The sequence below is a fragment of the Carassius gibelio genome, chromosome A21, assembly GCF_023724105.1.
Source record: "Carassius gibelio isolate Cgi1373 ecotype wild population from Czech Republic chromosome A21, carGib1.2-hapl.c, whole genome shotgun sequence".
Classification (NCBI taxonomy): Eukaryota; Metazoa; Chordata; class Actinopteri; order Cypriniformes; family Cyprinidae; genus Carassius; species Carassius gibelio.
In genome coordinates, this window is record NC_068391.1 from 8,571,043 (window position 1) to 8,591,312 (window position 20,270).

General features: G+C 38.6%; 1 protein-coding gene and 1 long non-coding RNA gene across 4 annotated transcripts; one reads left to right on the forward strand and one right to left on the reverse strand.

The window, feature by feature from the left end:
• The first annotated feature begins 1,510 nt into the window (after nt 1-1,510).
• LOC127941850 (hamartin) lies at nt 1,511-20,007 on the forward strand. 2 transcript variants are annotated; one of them, XM_052537296.1, is made up of 23 exons: nt 1,790-1,808; nt 4,108-4,209; nt 4,297-4,552; nt 4,706-4,809; nt 5,994-6,146; nt 6,239-6,383; nt 6,543-6,697; nt 6,918-6,991; nt 7,066-7,244; nt 7,585-7,703; nt 8,844-9,009; nt 9,137-9,255; nt 9,525-9,636; nt 10,157-10,252; nt 10,388-10,991; nt 11,874-11,917; nt 13,608-13,774; nt 13,966-14,148; nt 14,307-14,417; nt 14,604-14,726; nt 14,814-15,001; nt 15,185-15,358; nt 17,697-20,007. In XM_052537296.1, the coding sequence occupies exons 3-23, from the start codon at nt 4,444-4,446 to the stop codon at nt 18,244-18,246; spliced, it is 3,675 nt and encodes a 1,224-aa protein (XP_052393256.1). In that variant the 5' UTR covers nt 1,790-1,808; nt 4,108-4,209; nt 4,297-4,443; the 3' UTR covers nt 18,247-20,007. The 2 variants fall into 2 exon arrangements, with proteins under 2 accessions (XP_052393257.1, XP_052393256.1); XM_052537297.1 differs by lacking the exon at nt 4,108-4,209 and having other exon boundaries at nt 1,511-1,808.
• LOC127941851 (uncharacterized) lies at nt 7,593-8,848 on the reverse strand. 2 transcript variants are annotated; one of them, XR_008149149.1, is made up of 3 exons: nt 8,185-8,848; nt 7,820-8,094; nt 7,593-7,728 (listed from the first exon to the last, which is right to left on the reverse strand). It is a non-coding gene; the product is annotated as an uncharacterized LOC127941851 (long non-coding RNA). The 2 variants fall into 2 exon arrangements; XR_008149148.1 differs by having other exon boundaries at nt 7,607-7,737.
• Nucleotides 20,008-20,270: the final 263 nt, after the last annotated feature.

Below are 20,270 nucleotides of genomic sequence, written 5' to 3' on the forward strand. Positions count from 1 at the left end.
TCGCATTATGGAATCAATTAATGTGTTTACGCCCCCGTGTGGATTGGTGGTGAATTGCAGCGCATCTTTAAATGACTTCAAAATAAATATCTTTTTTATGGGCGCTTAAGTTTGTGTTGCAGTCTCTCTCTCTCTCTCTACTAATGATCCTATATTATTTAAAAAGAATATAACTTAATTATAAATAACTAGATAAATTATAAATGTTCGCTATTTTGACAGGCTGATTTACTCTCAACCCTCAAATTCTATGATAGCAAAGTCTGTATATTACCCGAATGTCGTAAAAGTATCGTACTGTGTTTTTTTTTAGTTTTTTTTTTTTAGTAATTCTCTATTGTCATATTTCATATCATTGGCGTCAAGCAGAGTGGCGCAGCGGAAGCGTGCTGGGCCCATAACCCAGAGGTCGATGGATCGAAACCATTCTCTGCTAGATCGTTTTCTTTTCTATAATGTGTAGTGATTTAAAATGACAGCTTGTAATCTCAAGTTTAATATAGCCTACACAAATAAAATGAATAAAAATAAATAAATATTAAATAAAGTAAATATAAAAGAACTAAGACAAGTGAAACTAAAGGCAAAAAAAATAAACTAATGACAAAAGCACACCACAGCATTACTAAAACTAAAAATAAATAATAAAATGAAGCCTGATATAGAAAATAACTGATCCAAAATATTTTAGATATAATATAATATAATATAATATAATATAATATAATAGAAAATGAGTCTAATAAATAGTAAATTGCATGTAGTCAGAACGGAGTTCAAACAGACACTCAGATCAGATCAGATATGAACAAGAAGGCATGGAAAACACCAATGTGAGTGTTGCAAACACTGAAAAATTAAGGCGTTATACCACAATGTGTACTATTATGAGCTAAGAAATCGCTGATGTATTTAAATTGAGGTCTGAGACCATAATGAACCACTAGAGGGACATCTCCACTTAAAAAAAAACTCAACAAAAAACAGTCTCGTCCATGACATTTAACCATTTGCGTGCATTTATTACAGGCAAGTTCCGTATAAATATTTTTTCACTTCTTATATACATGCTCAACCAGAGGCAAAGATCAGCGTACAAAATGTTACATTTCTGAAAGATGAGATAAATAACTTATGTTGAATATAATGTTAGAAAGTGTTAGAAAGTGATGGATAAATTAGTGCAATGATCTTACCACAGTTTTCTTTTGTTTTAAGGTTCTCATGTGATTACATGATAACATAGATTATTAAATAATTGTAATTTTAGGTAGACTATCCCTTTACCGTATTATTTGAATCATAGTTATTATTATTATTTTAAGTACCCTTTAACGTAAATAGTTTATTATTTGGATTTTAATATAGTTTTCTATTTTCTTCCTCACGCGTGCATTCTTATGTATGTATGTATTTTTAGGGGAAAAAATACTTTTTAAATGTAATTGTTTAATAGCGTCTATGGCTGGGCAGATTCAGCGCCCGCGCTCACCAACGCGAAAACCGCATTACAGAGCCCTGCATCCCTCCACCCTTCAGAAAAACAACTCGGCCTAACTGCAGGATTCTCTAAAACTTCCATACATGAGTCTTGCTCCCGCCACAATTCACTGTGTATATAAATTATGACAGCTGTTAATTTCTGACAACATTCACGTCATATGTCAATGCTCTGCGTCCAGGTACAGGCGTGTTTTTGAGAGCGCGGGGATTATTTATCTTGCACGGTTGCGGATGGTGACCGTGCAGGGAAGGGTTGTGAGGTGTTCAAGATGGCTGCGCCCTGTGGAGTTCAGTTGCTCTAACAGGTAAACAGGCTTATTAAACGATGTTTTTTTGTGGTGATATTTTGACATCATACATTTTGACAGTCGGAATGTTAGATTTGCTCGCTCTTCAGTATTTTGTGCGCGTTATTGAGTCTCTCAGGCGCAATTTCTGATTTGCACTAAGCTTGTCGATAATAAGACTCTCTTGCCTAGGACTGTCAGTGTCAGTGAAATAATAGTCCCCAATGATTGTTACCGTTTCGAATTGAATCACAATAAATCTCCGCATGCATATGCACGAGTTTAAGAGGAAAGTTGAAATGCACGGGGAAATATTTCATTTTGTTGGCGCATTTTTTTGGAGACAGTCCCGCAGATTCTGGCCATTGTTCTCGTGCGCTGTTTACGCCTGTGGTCATTTCAACAGAGCTGCTGTCAGAGCATGCAGCCTAATCCACAACATCTATCTGCACATGTGTGTGCACTGTTACTTTGCAGCATGCAAAGGTTGAAATACAGTCATATATTGTGGGCTTTGCTGCCTGTTGCACGCCCTGGCGTGTGTTTTTAAGCAGAAATCCTTTCGCAGGCAAATAATGCAGTGCAGTCCCAAGCATTGCCTTATTTTATTTTATTTTGTGTTAGATCTTTGGATATCGGTTATTTGCACTGACTCGTATGTTTTGTAATTTACTTAATGAACTTCATGTTGCTATATATATATATATATATATATATATATATATATATATATATATATATATATATATATAATATTTATTTTATTTTATTTTTTTACAATATCCTTTAATTTTTATTTAAAGTTAATTCAAACAATGCACATTTCTCTACTTCTGTATGGATGTTTTTACACAACCTCTTTAAGGAATTTGTTTATGTGGTCCTGAACATGGCATATAAAGCTTCTTTGTGCTGTTAACTGCTCTGTTTTCTAGTTGGCAAGTACAGGCTCAGTTCATGTTGAGGTCGTCCAAAACTTCATCTTATTAGTGTTTTTTTTTTTTCCCCTCCATGAATGCAGTGCATGCTCTTAGTTTGTGGGCTACGATCATGAAGTTAATCAATGAACTTCTATGCATCTACTGTGCAGAGTTATTTCCATTTGAGAGGTCAGCTTGCCATGACCTGCTCTAGATGGTTCTCATCTTGCACAATGTTATGCTTAGAGTAGTGCTTTGGGTTTCATAACAGCTTTAGTTTGGTTGAGAACTGGAATGGTCTCCAGCGAGGAGACGGTGTCCTAGCAGTTGTTCCTGTTGCATGTTTGACTGTCAGCTTGAGGTTTTGATGACTTGTGTTACTGTCAAAAATAAGCTAGTCAGGATGTAGCTTTAGACCCAAATCTGAAGGAAGTTATTGCACTGGGAACGTGGCAGACCTTTCGGAATCAAATTCAAAGAAGAATATTTATTATAGTGGGAAGACAATGTTCTGACTATCTGCCTTTAAACATTGGGGCTAGTGTGAAAGTCTTTTGTGCCAATTGATGGAATTATTACTAGCTGACACAGTTTTTTACCGCATTTCTTGGTACATGTACAGTTCCTTTTTTATTTTACTTAAAAAAATTCTCAGCCTTGCCAACTATTTACTCATTTATAATCATTCAGTAATCAACATTCATTTGTATTTCTGTGAATACTGCTGATCTATTTTTCAGCAAGGATGCTTTAAACGGATCAAAGGTGACAGTAGAGATATTTTTAATGGTACATAACATTTCTGTTTCAAATAAATGCTGTTCTTTGGAACTTTTTATTAATGAAAGAATCCTGAAAAATGATATCATGGTTTTGCACAAAAATATAAAGCATCACAACTGTTTTCAACATTGGTAATGATAAGAAATGTTTCATGAGCTCCAAATCAGCTTATTAGAATGGCGGCTGAAAATTCAGCTTTGCTGTCACATGAAAAATGTAAAAAAAAAAAAAAATTATAGAAAAAACTAAAACAGTATAAATATTTGAGCCACTGGCCCAATAGTACATGCAAAAACTATTTCTTATAGTTTAAAGTATTAGCCCTTAACATGCTACTTTATCGCTCCATTTAGAGTTCAAACTCGCTGCTTAACTTATTTTCACTGCTCTTGTGTTGTGTAGTATATTCTAATCAGGCCACTAAGACATGTCACATTCCTCTGGTCTTATTATGAGTTTTCTTTGACTATATTAATGCTTTGACCTGATGTTGTCAGGCGGCTGTGACGACTGCTGACTTTTGTCACGTCTGTGCAAGAACAGGTCGCAACATGTGAATCTTGAATGCTTCAGAATCTGTCTGGTTTGTTTTTTTACTCTCCTGGAACGGCCAGCCCACATTACCACATGATGTTTATGATGGCATAATTCTGTGGGAATTTTCCTGCACATCTTGCAGTGCTTTACTCCCTCTCAATTGGAACGTTTACTTAAAGGTAGAAACTGCAAAATGTTCTCATGGATATTTGATGGAGACAGGTGTTTCTAGACAAGTGATGCAAGTCCTCAAATGTGTTTTGCAGTTGTGCCTGGAGACTGTATCGACGGGCGGCCCAGGGACCCCTCCAGGCTGGACAGGACACGGGCGTCGTGAGAGTGACGTTTAAGAGGTCCTTCCCCGCTCCCTAGACTGTTTCAGAGACACCCGCCTCCGAACCCTCCATACCACCATGTCCAGGGAACAGCTCAACGTGGGGGACCTGCTTCCTCTGCTGGAGACCTCTGACCTCCGCCAGCTGGATGAGATCAAGGGCCTTCTCAATGAACACCTCAGCACAGGTCCAGCCGAATACTGTTAGCAGAGGCAGCCTCTAGAACATTTATCCAGTTGAATTTTTAAACTTCTCGATGTTTGCTACAGGATCCATATTATAATTCCTTGTAGTGTGTTATTGCATGACTGACAGTATAAAATCGACTTGTGTTTTGCAGATCGAGGGTCTGTGCTGATGAACGGCTTGGTGGATTATTTCCTGGAGACCAACTCCGCCCAGGCAGTGCACATCCTGTCCTCAGTGAGGGAGCCACACGATAAGGTGACTGACAGCCCACTGATTTTTCTGCCTTGCTTCTCACACAGTCTAAACTTGCTACCCAGAAGAGAATGTTCTCAGCCTTTTTCTGGATCTTTTCAGTGTTTCTCGCTCAAACCATTTTCCCTGAGGTTTTCTGCCAAATTAAAATCGTGATAGTATAACCTTTGAAATTAATATTAGTAGTGTAATTTACGGTTCAATTTTTTATTATTATTATTAAATACTTTTTTTATTTTTATTTTAAAGTACAGTATTATTATTATTATTATTATTATTATTATTATTATTATTATAAAATAATTCTTATTTTGTTTAATATTTTCACAATAAGAATGATCATCACTGTTTCAGTTGGAATGTTGTCTATGATAACAGAAAAGGTTTGTTTTTTTTTAAACCAAAAACAAGCTATAGAAAATACATTTGGTGTTCTGTATAATTTTGACATGAAATCAATTTTTTGGGAAATAAAATCAGCTACTTTTATTGAGAGAAAAAATAAAAATAAACCGTTATTTCGTGCAAATAATTATTCTTAGAATTTGTTTAAGAATTACAAGTAGTAACTTGAGTACAGTTAAAAGTTATTATTTTATATCTTAGCTGTAAAAAAAGAATAAACCCAAGAGTGAACATTTTTCAAGGTTTCCCAGATCATTCAGCCCTAAAAGCATGGTTTGCACTCAGAATGTTTTCATAGTAAATGTTTTTTTTTTTTTTTAAATAAAATAAAAATGAATATATCAGTAAATCAGCCTTTTAAATGATTTTTTTTTTTGCAGGTGCACTTGAATGAACCCCAATCATTCTAGAATTATAGTTTCCAAATAGAACTATTCAAATTGAAAATTCTTTTATTTATGTCATAATATATATATCTCATTGTAATTTTTACCCAATATCTTGCAGTCCAAATTAGTTTACTATATTACTATTAATGCAAATATTATACACTTGACCATGTGAGCACATAATGTAGGTGTGTTTATATGCGACCAGCCCACATTCTTAGAGTAAAAAAAACAACAACTGTAGAATCTGAACAAATTTGATTATATCTTTAAGGATTATAACTATTTCATTAATATTTGATAACAGTAATAATTATCTTGGGCAGAGAACACATTATCAGCCGTTCTGAGTCTTGTCTATAAGATGACTCATCAATGTTGTCTGTTTCTCAGCACCTTTTTGATAAAATGAATGAATGCATGGCTAAAGCCCCCTGTCGCCTGCCCACCCTCACTCTACTGGGGCACGTTGTCCGTAAGCAGCCGTCTTGGATCCACAAGATTTCCCGCTATCCGCTGCTGCTGTCTCTTCTCAAATGCCTCAAGGTAAGCTGATAATGTGAAGGATCTCTCAGATATGCCTCTTGTTATTGTATCTTGTAACCTACAGTGTACATGTGATAATTTGTGTGTTACAGACGGACACAGACGTTGTGGTTCTGATAACTGGAGTCCTGGTGCTCATCATACTATTACCCATGATTCCCCAAGCTGGCAAGCAGCATCTCTATGATTTTTTTGATATCTTTGGCCGTCTGGCTTCTTGGAACCTGAGAAACCCAGGTAAGAGTTACTAAGCATCCAAATACTGTTATATCCCTGAGGTATATATTGAAAGGCTCTGGATGGTTTTAGCTTATTGCAAATGATTTCATTTGTAATCACATGCCTCATAATATTTTTGGATGGTTAACTAGCTGTGTGATCAATCTCTGTTGACAGGACACGTTCCGGAGGTTTATCTCATCCACCTGCACGCAAGTGTCTACTCGCTCTTCCACCGGCTGTATGGGATGTATCCCTGCAATTTTGTGTCTTACTTGCGCTCCCATTACAGCATGAAGGAGAACGTAGACACTTTTGAGGAGGTGGTCAAGGTGAGCTGTCAGTCATAGCTTGGCCAGGAGGTTTGCCAAAAACATGCGATTTAAAATATTCCAATGATTTTCCATAGAATTGTATTATGAGGGGATCCATGTCAAGCTTCAAAAATGACAAGTGCCTATGCACTAGTGGTTGTGGCTTATGGCTAATAAGTGAGGGTGTGATTTTAGTCAAATATAACTGAAGGTGTTTATGTCTGTGTATATGTTACAGCCCATGCTTGAACATGTCAGGATACATCCCGAATTAGTGACCGGAACCAAGGACCATGAACTAGATCCCAGCCGGTGAGGAAATCATGACACTTGACGCTTTAAATGCATAAACCATGAGCGTAACAGTCACTCTTTTCTCTCTTCAGGTGGAAGAAATTTGAAATCCATGATATCGTTATTGAGTGTGCCAAAGTCTCTCTGGACCCAAGGGAGGCGTCCTGCGAAGAGGGCTATGCCAGCATGCCTGAGCATTTCTGTGCTCATCTACAACAACGTCCGGCTGATTGCACTGCCAGCCCTTACGGTGACTTCCACAGTAGCTACGGTAACACTCTCATCCTGTCTGATTGAATTCTTCAAACTCAGCATACAGCAAAATAGCACTTTTCAAGGTTTTATTTTTTCTATCCTAGAGATGGTGATTTGGCTATATAAATAGATTTATAATTTAGAAAAATAGATTTTCTGCTAGTAACTGCAAGGTCATGAGTTTAGTTTCTCTTGAATACACAGCTGAATAATATCTTATGCCATATGTATAAAATGTAATAGGAAATTAAGCTAGGCAAGATAAAAGTCAGTCACAGTCTATTTTCAGGCATCTTCTGTTTTTGTAGCAGTGGCAGGATGTTTTTTGTGGACGTAATTTTTCTGTCCTTTTCCAGGAAGTTCTTCCTCGACTCATTTCTCCACCCCTCGTCAGCCTGTCGTCCATCCCTTGGCCCTGTCCTCTTTCTCAGGGACGCAGCCCCCCTATCGCAGCCCCACTGGAACCCGTCGGCAGGTGAGAGTCCACCATGCTCTGGAATCTAGAAATCCTGTTTTTAGTTTGCAGTTTAGGATTTGTTGGTTTTAGCAGCTGAGTTGCAATATTGGAACATGTGTTTGGTGTGGAACTACCTGTTTGAATCCAGTGACTCCGGGTTGGCACACTAGTTTGTGAAGCAGCACCAGTGCAGGAATCGGCATCTGCTTCCCTCCCTCTTGTTGTTTTTTTTCCCGCTTGTCAGCTGTTGTCCATAAATCACCCATCACCAAACCCCTCCCTTCCTGCTGCACACCAGAGCTCCCCCTCCTTCTCCCATCGTGAATCATCTCCTTGTTCTCCAGGCAGGCTGAGGAGCTGAGAGGAAAGGAGGGGAGAGGTGTTGAGTCATTTCGGTGGGTATGCAGGGCTTTGAAAAGAGAAAAACATGCCATCTCTTAGCTGACGCAGAAATGGTTGTCTTGGTAATGTGAATGACGCTTGAGCTCTTTCTCCAAACCTGTTTCCTCCCATGGTCAGGACCTTGATTCTGGTGTTCACTCCATAGCTTGAAAACAAATAGCATTGCATTTGTTTTCTAAATGAGCACAGTTGGTCACATGTTAATGTTTTTCTCACAATTCAAGATCATGTTCTGACAGTTTTGTTGTGATTTGGTAAATACTTTCTATTAGGGGTGCATTGTTCTGGAAATTAGAGGATGATGCAGAAAACAGTTATTTTAAAACTGTAATTTGCTGATAGCAATTTGATTGCCAGTGTTAATAAATAAGCAAATAGAGCTCAGAGTGCAGCATCTCTTTAAATAGGAAAGTGCTTTTCAAGATCTAGTGCTCTTACAGAGTTAAACTTAAAGTTAGTGCTAGATGATGATCTCAATCTTAAAATAAGTACAAACCTTTAAATATTGGCAGTATTGGCTAATTAAAAAAATATGCTTTATGGTACCAATGAATTGTACTTTATTACACTTTTCACTATGCCTCATGCTGGTGCAAAATATACTACACTCTGAAATTGCTGACAAAAGTTTTCACTTTGTGAAATGGTTGTTTTGGATGGGTAAAGGATAAATCTATTAGATGCCATCTGATAATCACAAGATTCTGCATGAGCAGTCATGGGACTTATTTTGTGTGTGCTTGTGTTTATTTATAGAACTCCAGCTGTGAATTTAATGCCACATATGGCTTTAAGGATTCCCTCTGGAGCCCCTCCTCTCAGTGTGGGATGGCCACGCCCCCTTCCTCTCGTGGGATGTCACCAAACCCGGAATTGTCCCAGAGTGCCTCTCACCTACCAAGTCGCCTCTACAGCACACCTGGTGACTATACTGACTATGCATGTTCACAGTCAATATTGACATTTAGCATGTTGGCATGGGTAGGCACATCTGGGTCTCTGTTTCCTTGGGCACTAATATGAATTTGGTCTTGTCATCTTCATTGTAGCAGGTGGAAAAGGCACCCCGTCCTCGAGCACCCCTGCGGCCTCTTCACCTCCTCCCAGCCTCTCCGATGAGTTGTCCCCTGTGTCTCTGCCTCGAAGTACCGCCAGCCCACCATGCAAGGTACTTTTGTGGAGGATGACCATTTGTGTGGATCTATAGTATTCCCTTAAAGTGATAGTTCACCCAAAAATGAAAATTCTGTTATAATTGACTCATCAAAAACTCTATTTTTCTTTAGTAGAATACAAAAAAGACTTTGTAAAAGATGAAAGTCAGCATGTTTTTGACATTTATTGTACCAAAATAGTCAGACTGAAAACATTCTTTAATGATGATAGAATTTTTGACGGTTTTACCATAAGCCATTTTAACTGTTATGTGCTCTTTAGGATGGTAGACCTTTAGACCACACCAAACCTGTCTTGGTCAGACAGGAGCCGGTCAGACAGGAGCCAGACAGAGAGCTTGAGAAAACTGGACCTGAAATGTTCAATCATAGAGGTATGTTACATGTAAGAATCACTCAAAACAAGAATTGTGTTTTGACATTACCAACACAACAGCCTGACAAAAAAAATTTGATGGTCAGTTCTCTTTAAAAAGTTAGTTTAAGTATTTATTTAGACTTTGGTTAAAGGGTTAGTTCACTGAAAAATGAAAATTATGTAATTAATGACTCAATCTTTTGTTCGTTTTCTGGCGTGGCTCGGTGTTCATCTTCAGTTCTCTCTTCACAGCAGTTCAGTCAGTGTACTGTTTGAGTACATGAAATACTCCGGGATATTGGTTTGTTTGAACTCAGAGGGAGTGTCATCCACGTTAAAAAAGTTAACAGCTTAAGTATTTGTGGATTAATGTGTATTGGAGACGCGAAATGTTTCAAACGATTCAGTTCGATTTGGTGAACTGGTTCAATAAGATCCGGTTACGAAACAAGCTTCCATAATAAAGTTGAAGACATTTTTTGTGAATGGGCCTGTAGATGTGTCATTATTAAGAATACGTCTTTTATCTGACCCAGATGGCAGAGGTGAGAACATGCCCATGACCCTGACCGAGCTCTCTGTGTACATGAAAGAGCAAGAACAAGAGAGGATCGAGAAAGAGCGAGAGGACGGTATGAACTAGCACTCAGCGGTTGTGTGTGGCTTTTGAGTTGCTTCATACCAGTTGTGTCTTTTCCTGACAGACTATCTAAACTAGTACGCTCTGGAAATGTCCTTTATATAATTTTCTATCTTCATTCTCTCAGCTGCCATCACAGAGGAGCTTGTAAAGTTAACAGAGGAAAAGCAGGATTTAGCTGGCCCTCGGGGCTTTGACTCTCCATTTTTCAGCACCACAGAGACCCTGACCGGAGTGCAAGTGAAACCACTGCCCTCTTCTGTCCTTGGGAGCTCGACTAGAGACCCTAACACTGCAATCTCCACGCCAGACAAGACCGAGATCCCTCCTGGGGACAGAGGCAGAGTCAGCAGAGGCCCATCCCAGGAGCATCCCTGGTCCTTCCAGCCAGTGTTCATGCCCATCGAGCACCAAACGCATAGCCAACTTCATCAGAGCCCCTCTGCACCAGAGGATGAGGCCCTTAAATATGGCTTGTGCTCCCCGAGCCCATTCAAGGCGCCACCCCTGCCGTATGAGGCTCTGTTTGACCTGGCCCTGCCTCGGGCAGCCTCTCTCTTCGTGGGGAGGAAGACTTCAGAGATTGTGCAGCGAGAAACCTGGGAGAGGATACAGAGAGGAGATGTGGACAAACAAGGGGAGGAGGGGGGTGCGGTGTCTGCCTCCCCCTTGGAGGTGCTGGATCGCCTCGTGCAGCAGGGCAGTGACGCCCATGACAAAGTGTTAAAGAGGTAAGCCGTTTGCTTTCAAGGTTTGCAATAACTCTTGTCATTGCTTGTGGTAATGGGGCTTGGTGGTTAGAGATCTGAGCTTACAATCAAAAGGTTGACGGTTCGAACCCTGCAGGGCATTAAAATGAAACGAAAATTCTCTCATCCTTGGTTAGATTTAATTAAAAGCCTAATTTAAATCTCTTCATCATATAAAGTGATTGTATCTCTTCACAAGACTTGGATTCAACTGCTTGGATTTATGTGGTTTCATTTTGCAATGCCTTCATAACCTTCATTAAGTTCATCCAAAATAATGACCTCATAGCTACATGCTAATATAATAGCAACTAGCTAAATAGCAACTAGCTAACAATTTCTCAGAACTCCTTCCTCGTGTTGAGGACATTTATGCCCAACAAGAATAACAAATTTTCTTCAGAATATGTAAACAGTCTAGTTTATTTTACAGTTTCCAAACTAGAAAACTTGTTGAAGGGCTGCTGGTGTTGCTCTGAGGCTCTTTCTTTAAGGAAAACTGGGTCAGACTAGTTGCATATTTGCTTACTAACTCACTATCACACAGAAACAACTGTCTGCATTGTCCTGTGTCACATCCACTGCCATGCAAACAGCAGAGCCTGTGTTAACAGAACACAATAAGAGCTCTTTCTCTCTCCTCCTGCCCTGCACAAGCTTTACTAGAAGACACATAATTGAGTTGGGTTACTGGGCTCACACAATTTGAGGTGTTTTGGCTCTGGTCAGAGAGGGTTCTGTGTGGAAAGGCTTCCTCTGCCAGAATAGCAATGTGTCCGAAATTACTGTCACATTGCCACTGACCTTGTTGATCCTGTGTTTTCTCCCTTCCTTTTCTTCCAACACTTCCACAATCGCTGTCAGATTGCCTCTGCCAAGCAAGTCAGCTGACTGGACACACTTTGGAGGTAAACAACATTACATGAGCACACATTCGCTACTTGTGCAAAAGTAGTTCTTTCAGAGTACAGAGAAACAATGCTATGTTTTCAGCAAGGGGAGGTTGATAAAATGGTGAACGTTTTGTGTGAACTTGAAGTAATTGTTTCCATTTAAAAATCTCAGGGTGGATCTCTCCCCTATTATCGGACACTTTGGTTGTGCAATAAGTAAATTGTAGATGACAAATAATAACTATTAGATTAGAAAAGATTGTTTCTAATCAAAGCACCTTTATTTACATTGCCATTTATACAAAACAGATTGTTTCAAAGCAGCTTCACATTTATATACAGTTTTATCAAATATACCAAAAAAGTCTAATTCTGCTATATAGGATCTCTAAGAAAGACGTAGTATCATTAATCAGCTCATGCTGATTCTACATTAGGGTTAATACCTGAAAGGCTTTTTACAGGTGGATCTCAATAGACATGTGCCAGTATTCGGTAACGTGACATATCACGGTAATGGATATTGCACAATGTTGTTATCGTAGGCACTTCTAAATATTGTGAATAATTATATATTACAAATTATTCCGAATTTGGAATGCATTTTAAGAATACTATTCCCATAAAAATGCACAACACCCCTGTATGCTGCATGTGCGCTCGGATGTAAACAAGCACGCATGAGAAGCGCATTGGGGAACATGTGAGAGACGCGCTGAATTAAAGCACATTCACTCTCTCACAGCAGATGGTGCTAAACTGCAGAAAATGCAGCCCTTGCCCTGCAAGCCCCATAAATAATGCAGCTGCTACTTTCTATAACATATTGGAATAATTTTAAATTGCCATTCAGATTTGTGTATTCGCTATGATGTTCATCACATTGCCTAATACTTAAGTATTTAGACTTAATAGGCTATTTATAAAAAATAAAATAAAAATAAAAATATTTTAATCTGGACTACTACAGCCCTAGATATTTTGGTTGAAAGTGTATTGATTCTTAATTGTTAATTCAAATTAGGGCATCATTAGTTAACATTAGTTAATTCATTAGTTAACATAAACTGCCAATGAAAAAATTCTTCTTAAAATTTGTTTATCTTAGGTATTCTGGTATTTATAACACGTTGTTAAAATCTTAAGTTGCAACTGTATTATTTAATGAGCTAACATGAACTAAGACTTGTATTTTTTAACAAAGATTAATAACTTATGTAGCAAATGTAGCTATTGCTCATTGTGAATGCTAATGGTTAACTAATGAGGTCTTATTCGAAAGTGATACCTATGGGTCTTTTGCACTTTAATCTGTATTGCTTCATTGTATTTAAATCTTCAGTTATTTTTGTTATAGGAAAAAAAGTTATTTAACCTGTTTTACTGTATTATGACCAGTGAATAGTTGAGAGATATTGGTGGGTTTTGTGAGCCAAAATCATCTCAATTAATAGAAGAGACTTGAACTACTTCATTCTGTATGCACTGAATTTATTTAATACATGAGTTTCACAATTTGAGTTAAATTACTGAAATAAATTAACGTTTCCACGACATTCTAATTTACTCAGATGCACCTGTATGTGTATGAGACCTGCAAAATGCAACAATTATTTTAATGCTTAAGACTAAAAAAAGCGTCTACTGTTTGTATAATGTATGAGTTATGCAGAAATCTTTTTTTGTTGTATTTTGTAATGCACAGGTTCTGCTCCTCTGGACGAGCTGCACACACTGCGCAGTCAGCTGCTGCTGTTACACAACCAGCTCCTGTACGAGCGCTACAAGCGAGAGCAGCACGCCGTACGCAACCGACGTCTGCTTCGGCGCATCATCAATGCCACCGCACTCGAGGAGCAGAATAACGCCATGGTAACCTCAGCTTAGAGTCATGATCTGTGGGACAACATTCAGTTTGACTCCTCTTCTGTCACTAGATATACGATTCTGAACTGTGAAATGTTTTCTTTTTGGCAAGCCTGGTTTGGTGGTACCTGATATGCACCTTGACCACTAGAGGGCAGCAGAAGCAGTTGATTGTATGCATGTGTTTGTTTCAACAGAAGGACCAGCTGAACCTGCAGAGTGTGGATATCATCTCTTTTAGAGAGAGCCTGCAGGTAGAGCAGCAGAGATACCGGCAGCTCTGGGACGACCGAGAGAATGTGGTTACATGCCTGCACAGCCAGATACGGCAGCTACAACAGGCCAGAGATGACTACTACACCAAAAACCAGGAGTTACAGGTGCTAATCAGTTTATTTTTAATTTATTTTTCAAATCTTTCTAACTGCATACCCCAAAGCTGTAATGTATGTAGTTTAAAAGTAAATGAGATGGCCATGACATTGCAGTTTAGAATCAGTTTGATTATTTTATTATGCACCTGTGATCCTCCAATCAGAGTAAACTACAAGAATGCCAGAAGCGAATAGGTGAGATGGAGGCGGAGCTTCAGAAGGCGAACAACAAGGTGTGCCACACAGGACACCTGCTGAACCAGCTCACTGCCAAGGTATAAAGAATCACCCTGTCTCTTGAGCTCCAAAAAGAGCCAATCCCATATCTTTCAGTCCATTTGAGTCTTCTATTCGAAGTAAATTATCATTTGTAATTTTGGTGTGAATGTTCCCTTTAAATATTTTGAGTACGCTGTGATTATAGATCATCATTATCTTCCTTTAACTTATCCTTTCTTCAGTTGTCATCGAGTGAAAGCATTCAGCAGCAGTTGAGTTTTCTAAATAAGCAGCTGCTACTGCTAGGAGAAGCACATAAACTGTGTGTTCAGGAGCTCCATCAGGCCGGACCAGATAATAGCAAGGTACAAGTAAAAAGAGCAAGAGTGTCTCTTTCATCTTTGCGATTTATGTCATATTCATCTCTGTCTTTGTCCACTTTTCTCTTGTAGGAGGTGCAGATGTTGCAGACATCCTGGGGGAAAGAGACGGAGCGTCTAAAGCAGAATCTGTTGCTTCAGAGCCAAAAGCTGGATGCTGCTCAGCAGAGAGTGGCAGAGCTGGAGACTCAACTTGCTAAGAAAGAGCACCTTATTGTAGAACAAAAGAAGTTTCTAGAAGATGTCAAGACTCAGGCCAAGTAAGATCTGTCTTGGTATATTTTAAGACTGTTTATAGCATGCTAACAACTTGTATTTACTGTACATTTATTGAATCTTTAAAGCACAAAGCTTCCCCCTTAGTTTTCTGTATAGTATGCTTGCTTATTTAATTCCATCGTTTCACAATGTCTCACAATCTTTCTTATTTGCCTTTCACATAGAGGGGAAGTGCAGGCCTCTGAAAGCAGATATCAGGCACAGAGGTGGGTAACTCTGGCTCTGCAGACTGAGCTTCTACAGCTTTACAGCAGGCTGGAAACAGAAGAGTCCTCTCCCACTGCTTCAGCCTTACCTACAGAGGGTGCCACTGAACCCCGCAGTTCCACCGAGCACAGGTAAGGTTGATAACCAAAGTATCATTCAAATATAAAAACTTTTGAAACAAAGATACCATTATCCAGTTCAGCATGCCTCTATGTCTATGTTGATTTCATGACATGCAGTTTGTGCTGTTGGGACTTCACATAAGTTATAAATTTACATTTTAAATTTGGATTCTTATATATATATATATATATATATATATATATATATATATATTAGTGCTGTCAAAATTAGCGCGTTAACGCATTCGATTAATTTGAAATATTTAACGCGTTAAAAAAAAATAACGCAATTAACGCGGTTGCAGTTTTTTTTATTTCCAGTTGTGGCCTATGTGTGTTCAACGTGCAAAGAAATATGGATAAGACCAAGGAAGGACTTTTAGACGGAAAGTTTCAGTATAAAACTCTGCCGGATTACACTTCAGTCTGCCACAAGAAACATTACTCTTCATTCAGTCTGCCACAAGAAACAGCAACATTAAAATCATGAACTCAAATGTCATTGTTTAAAAAAAAAAAAAACAATGACTGTAACAGTGCGTAAATCAGACCTTTCTGTAACGCTAACGTTAATAAGCTTAAACGAAAATAACGAAATAATTGTGTAGCGGAGTATTTTTTGTACACAGTGCCGCGAACTGTCAATCACTCCTGTGCGCGTGCATCACTGTCCTCCTCGCAGCTGCAGCAACTTGCGCTCTCTCTCTTCATCAAGCTTTAACACAAAAAGGGGACAAAAAGATCATATTGTCTTTGTGCATAGGCTATAGATTAATTAGATAAATGAATATCTAAATTTGTGCCTTGCCGTCTACGGTATTTTTTTAAAACTTAGAAAAAAGATGCTGTAGCCAATGAACAGCCAGCGGGGGCTGCAGGACGACTCAACCTCCGCAGACAGTTTTTAATGTTTATCAGACAATAAATACTCAAGATTTTGCTTTAGTATAACTCACAACGAGTTTCACACACCTTCTCCGGCCACGTTGAGTTGTTGACACTTAACAGTGGGAAAAGCGACACATGCGCTATTCACTTGTATAACTTAAGGGTGAATGGATAATGTAGTTTCTGCTCTGGGTGGGATGAATTAGGAAGCTTGCATTGTGCAGGGCGCTCTGAAAATCGGCAGTGCAGGTAAAAGATTAAAACCTCTATTAAAACAGATGTCCAAATGAGCGTACCGGTACGCTACAAGCACGTTCTGGGCGCACGGAGAGGTGGCGGTACGCTGAAGAGCTATTTGGAAGTGGCGGTACTGAGTACCAGTGCGTACCGGCCCACTTAAAGCACTGGCAATGACTATACTTTGGAATTTTTTTGCAGTCCACTTAGAATTCAACATGGAAATCATTTTTGTTTTTTATTGGCATTGATTGTTTTGAAATTCAAATGGTACTTACATGCCTGTGTTTTTATTTCTGTAATAAATATGGCTTTCAAGCCAACAGTTAATTTGGAGGATATTGATGGTTTATTGCAGGTATGTTGTTTACATGAGAAAATCTGTGTTACAAGTTAAACAAAAATTCCAATAAACAATCATATTTTGAATTTAAATAGTTTCTTTGTCTTGAGTTTACATTAATTATTTACATTTTACATTTACATATCCAAAAAGTTTCAGTCTTTTAATTGCGATTAATCGCGATTAATCGCGATTAATTTTAAAAAATTGTGCGATTAATTAGTTAATTTTTTTTAATCGATTGACAGCACTAATATATATATATATATATATATATATATATATATATATATACATACACGTATATGATATGTATTTCTTTTTTTCATTATGGCATAAATATTATATGTGTGATTTAATATTACACTTAACGTTATATGAAGATCGCCATTTGTGTTTATGTGTGAGTTGTTTATCTGTGTGTGTGTGTATATATACACACACACACACACACACACACACAGAGATAGATATATACAGTACATATACTTATACACACACAGTACTTGTCAAAAGTTTGAAAAAATTGGTTTTTAAATGAATTTACAAATTTGAATATTTTGACGTGTTGTATACTGTATGTGAATGATTTAACTTTTTCAAATATTTCATGCTTTTAAAATAGCTGTTTTTCATGTGATGTTCATTTTATGTTATGTAATAGCTATCTTCTCTCTTCAAATAACTTTATCTTTTGTGCCTTAATTACTTAAAAACTAAAATAATAGGACACCATTTTCTGGTTTTGTGGCTTGTTATAAACGGGTCTGCTTGTGGGTTACAGAATAATTGTGCTTTCCCTGGCATATATCTCTTCTTTTTTTATACTTAAAGTTCTTCTGATTGTGACTCTTTTTGTGGTTCTTTCTGGTGTCACAGTGTCATAGTGGTGGATGGTGCAGTAAAAACAGCCATCAAAGAAGACGGCAAGTCTCCACGCGGCAATGGCAGCTCTTCCTTGGCCAACTCTGTAAACGGCAATCGAGACACTCCCCCACCTGTCCTAGTGGAACCTCCCCCTCACCGTCCACATTCCCCGCTGGGACCCCCAGGACCTTTGGTACCTTCTGACACTCCATTCACTGTAGGTTCCTACCCCAGTGCTAAGAGCTTTCTGGGTATGCGTGCAAGAGAGCTGTTCCGTAACAAAAGCGAGAGCCAGTGCGATGAGGACGAAGCCCCGCCTCCGCGTCTCACTGGCTTATCACAGGGCCTGAAAACTGAGCTCTGCGTGGAGCCGACAGCGAAAAGTTCATCCAGCTCCACCGGTGCGCAGAGCTTCATGCTCATCACATCTGCTAAAGAAACCCAACCGGTTGCTCAGAGAGCCAAAAACCGAGACCCGTTCCGCTCAAGATGCCCAGAGAGACCCAGGCAGCAACCGTTAAGGATCATGGACTACAACGAAAGTCATCAGGAACACGGCTAAACTTATGGAAAAATGGTGAAAGACAGGGAGGTAGAGGATGGAGAGATGTGCGACTTTAGATTATAAGAACACAAGGCAAGACTCTTACGATTTTCAGTGTTATCTGTCCCATTTCCACAAGCCGACAACAGGATTTGGAGCTATTAAATCAGTAAAACCTCCACTAAGATGGGACAAGTGGAAGGGATGGACTAAAACGACATGTATAGAAGTGGTCACAAAATGTCTTTTAGTTAACCCACTGTGTTGTTCGCCAGAAGTCTCACCGCTACATCTTTTATTTGTTTTAGTTTTTTTTGCTCATTTATCTGCTCCCTTTAACCAAGTAACTGTTGCAGCACGTGGAAGCTTTGCATTTAGGCTGTTAGAAGCAATATAAATTGATTCATTTGCAGTAATGGTACAATGCTTACACCCTCGCAGCTCACCCGCACAGAGCTGAAGTGTATGCTTGGATGCCAGGAGGCGGATGGTCGGTTGAATGGAAGCAGGAGTCTGAGTTTCTGGGTTTTAAGTCATCAGGTTTTACCTTTCAGACAAGTCAAGTGCGTTTTCATGTGCTCAAATCATGTTTCTCTTTACTACGTTTCTGTGTGTGTGTAAAAATTCTGTTAGTCTGTGTGTGTGTTGAAAGAGATGGCCCGTGTCCCAGACTTGATTCTGGGTTAAATTGCACTGTAAGTTGTTACTGATTACGGAAAGAAATATTTCACAGCCTTGGACTAGACTAAATCAGGATCCCAGAAATGATACAGCCTCGACATGTTTTTATATATTTTTTAAATTTATTTATTTTTTTGTTCTCTCCTTTTTAGCTTTACAAGTATTACTAGTGCTTTTAAAATTTATAAAGCAACGTAAGTGAACAACGGCCATAGATTCGTGATAGATCCACGACTAATCAAACCTATGAATCATATCCTCCTGTAATCTCTCTAAAACATCGCAAGTAAAATCTAGATGATGTAATGGCCATTTTAAAGAATTATCCTAATAATAAATAAGTCAGACATCAGTCAAGGAATTGCTTTGACGATACTAACCTTCAGTCTCAAGCTCAGTCATCGTATCTGCTCATAACTCATAACGGATGATGGTATGTATGATTTGTCTTTTACCCTCTCACTTCAGCGCACTGCAGATGTTCAATGTTATTATTGCTAAGTTTGCTTTCTGGGTGCCAAATACTCAATAAGATGATGACTGTATTCTGTAGAGCTTAAATGTACTGGTTTTTGTTCTATTATTCAAGCTCATCTGTTCTTCTTCTACCGGACCATATCAGTTTGGGGGGGTGAGTATAAGACCCAAGGTCTGTAAGTTGAGATGTTGTCGAGCTAAAAGTATATGGACTCTAGCGATAAGAGCTGAAAGATACAAAGTAGACAGTGTAAAATATTCCACAAAACGTCCATGTTGATAGTCAGATGTCATTTAGGAATTACGGATGTGGTGGTCATACTCAAATTGTTCCCAAATCCTGTTGTCCCCTTGAAGTCTCTGCTGTTTCTTCTGCCTTGCTATCTAGAGCATGTACAACAATCCTCTTTTAATGGCAACAACAGAAACTATCAATTAACAAGATACAAGGTACAATCAGCGAGGAAGGAAAGGAACGTTTGAATTTGAGCTCCTTTGCTGGAGAGGAAAGTTCTGGGGTTTGTTGGGAAGGAAGGGGTGGTTGGAAAAGGTCCTTAAAGCAGTTGCTTGTGTTAACTGTGAATGACAAAAATAAAATGATCTTCAATGTTTTGCACTACAGATCGGGGGTTGTCTTGATTATTTTCCTCCTCGATTAATTTTGATTTGATGTCTGAAATTGAAATGAAACAATTTGAGGCCTACAAGCTATGCTGGCAAGAAACATAATTTCCTTGAATGTTGGGTGTAATTATTTGAGGCTAAATTTAACAGGTAATATTTGTTGACAAACAATAGATACAATGGTACATCTTTTGTCACTTATTATTTTTCAAACGTCTCCTTTTGTGTTCCACAGATGAAAAACACAGATTGTAAATGAC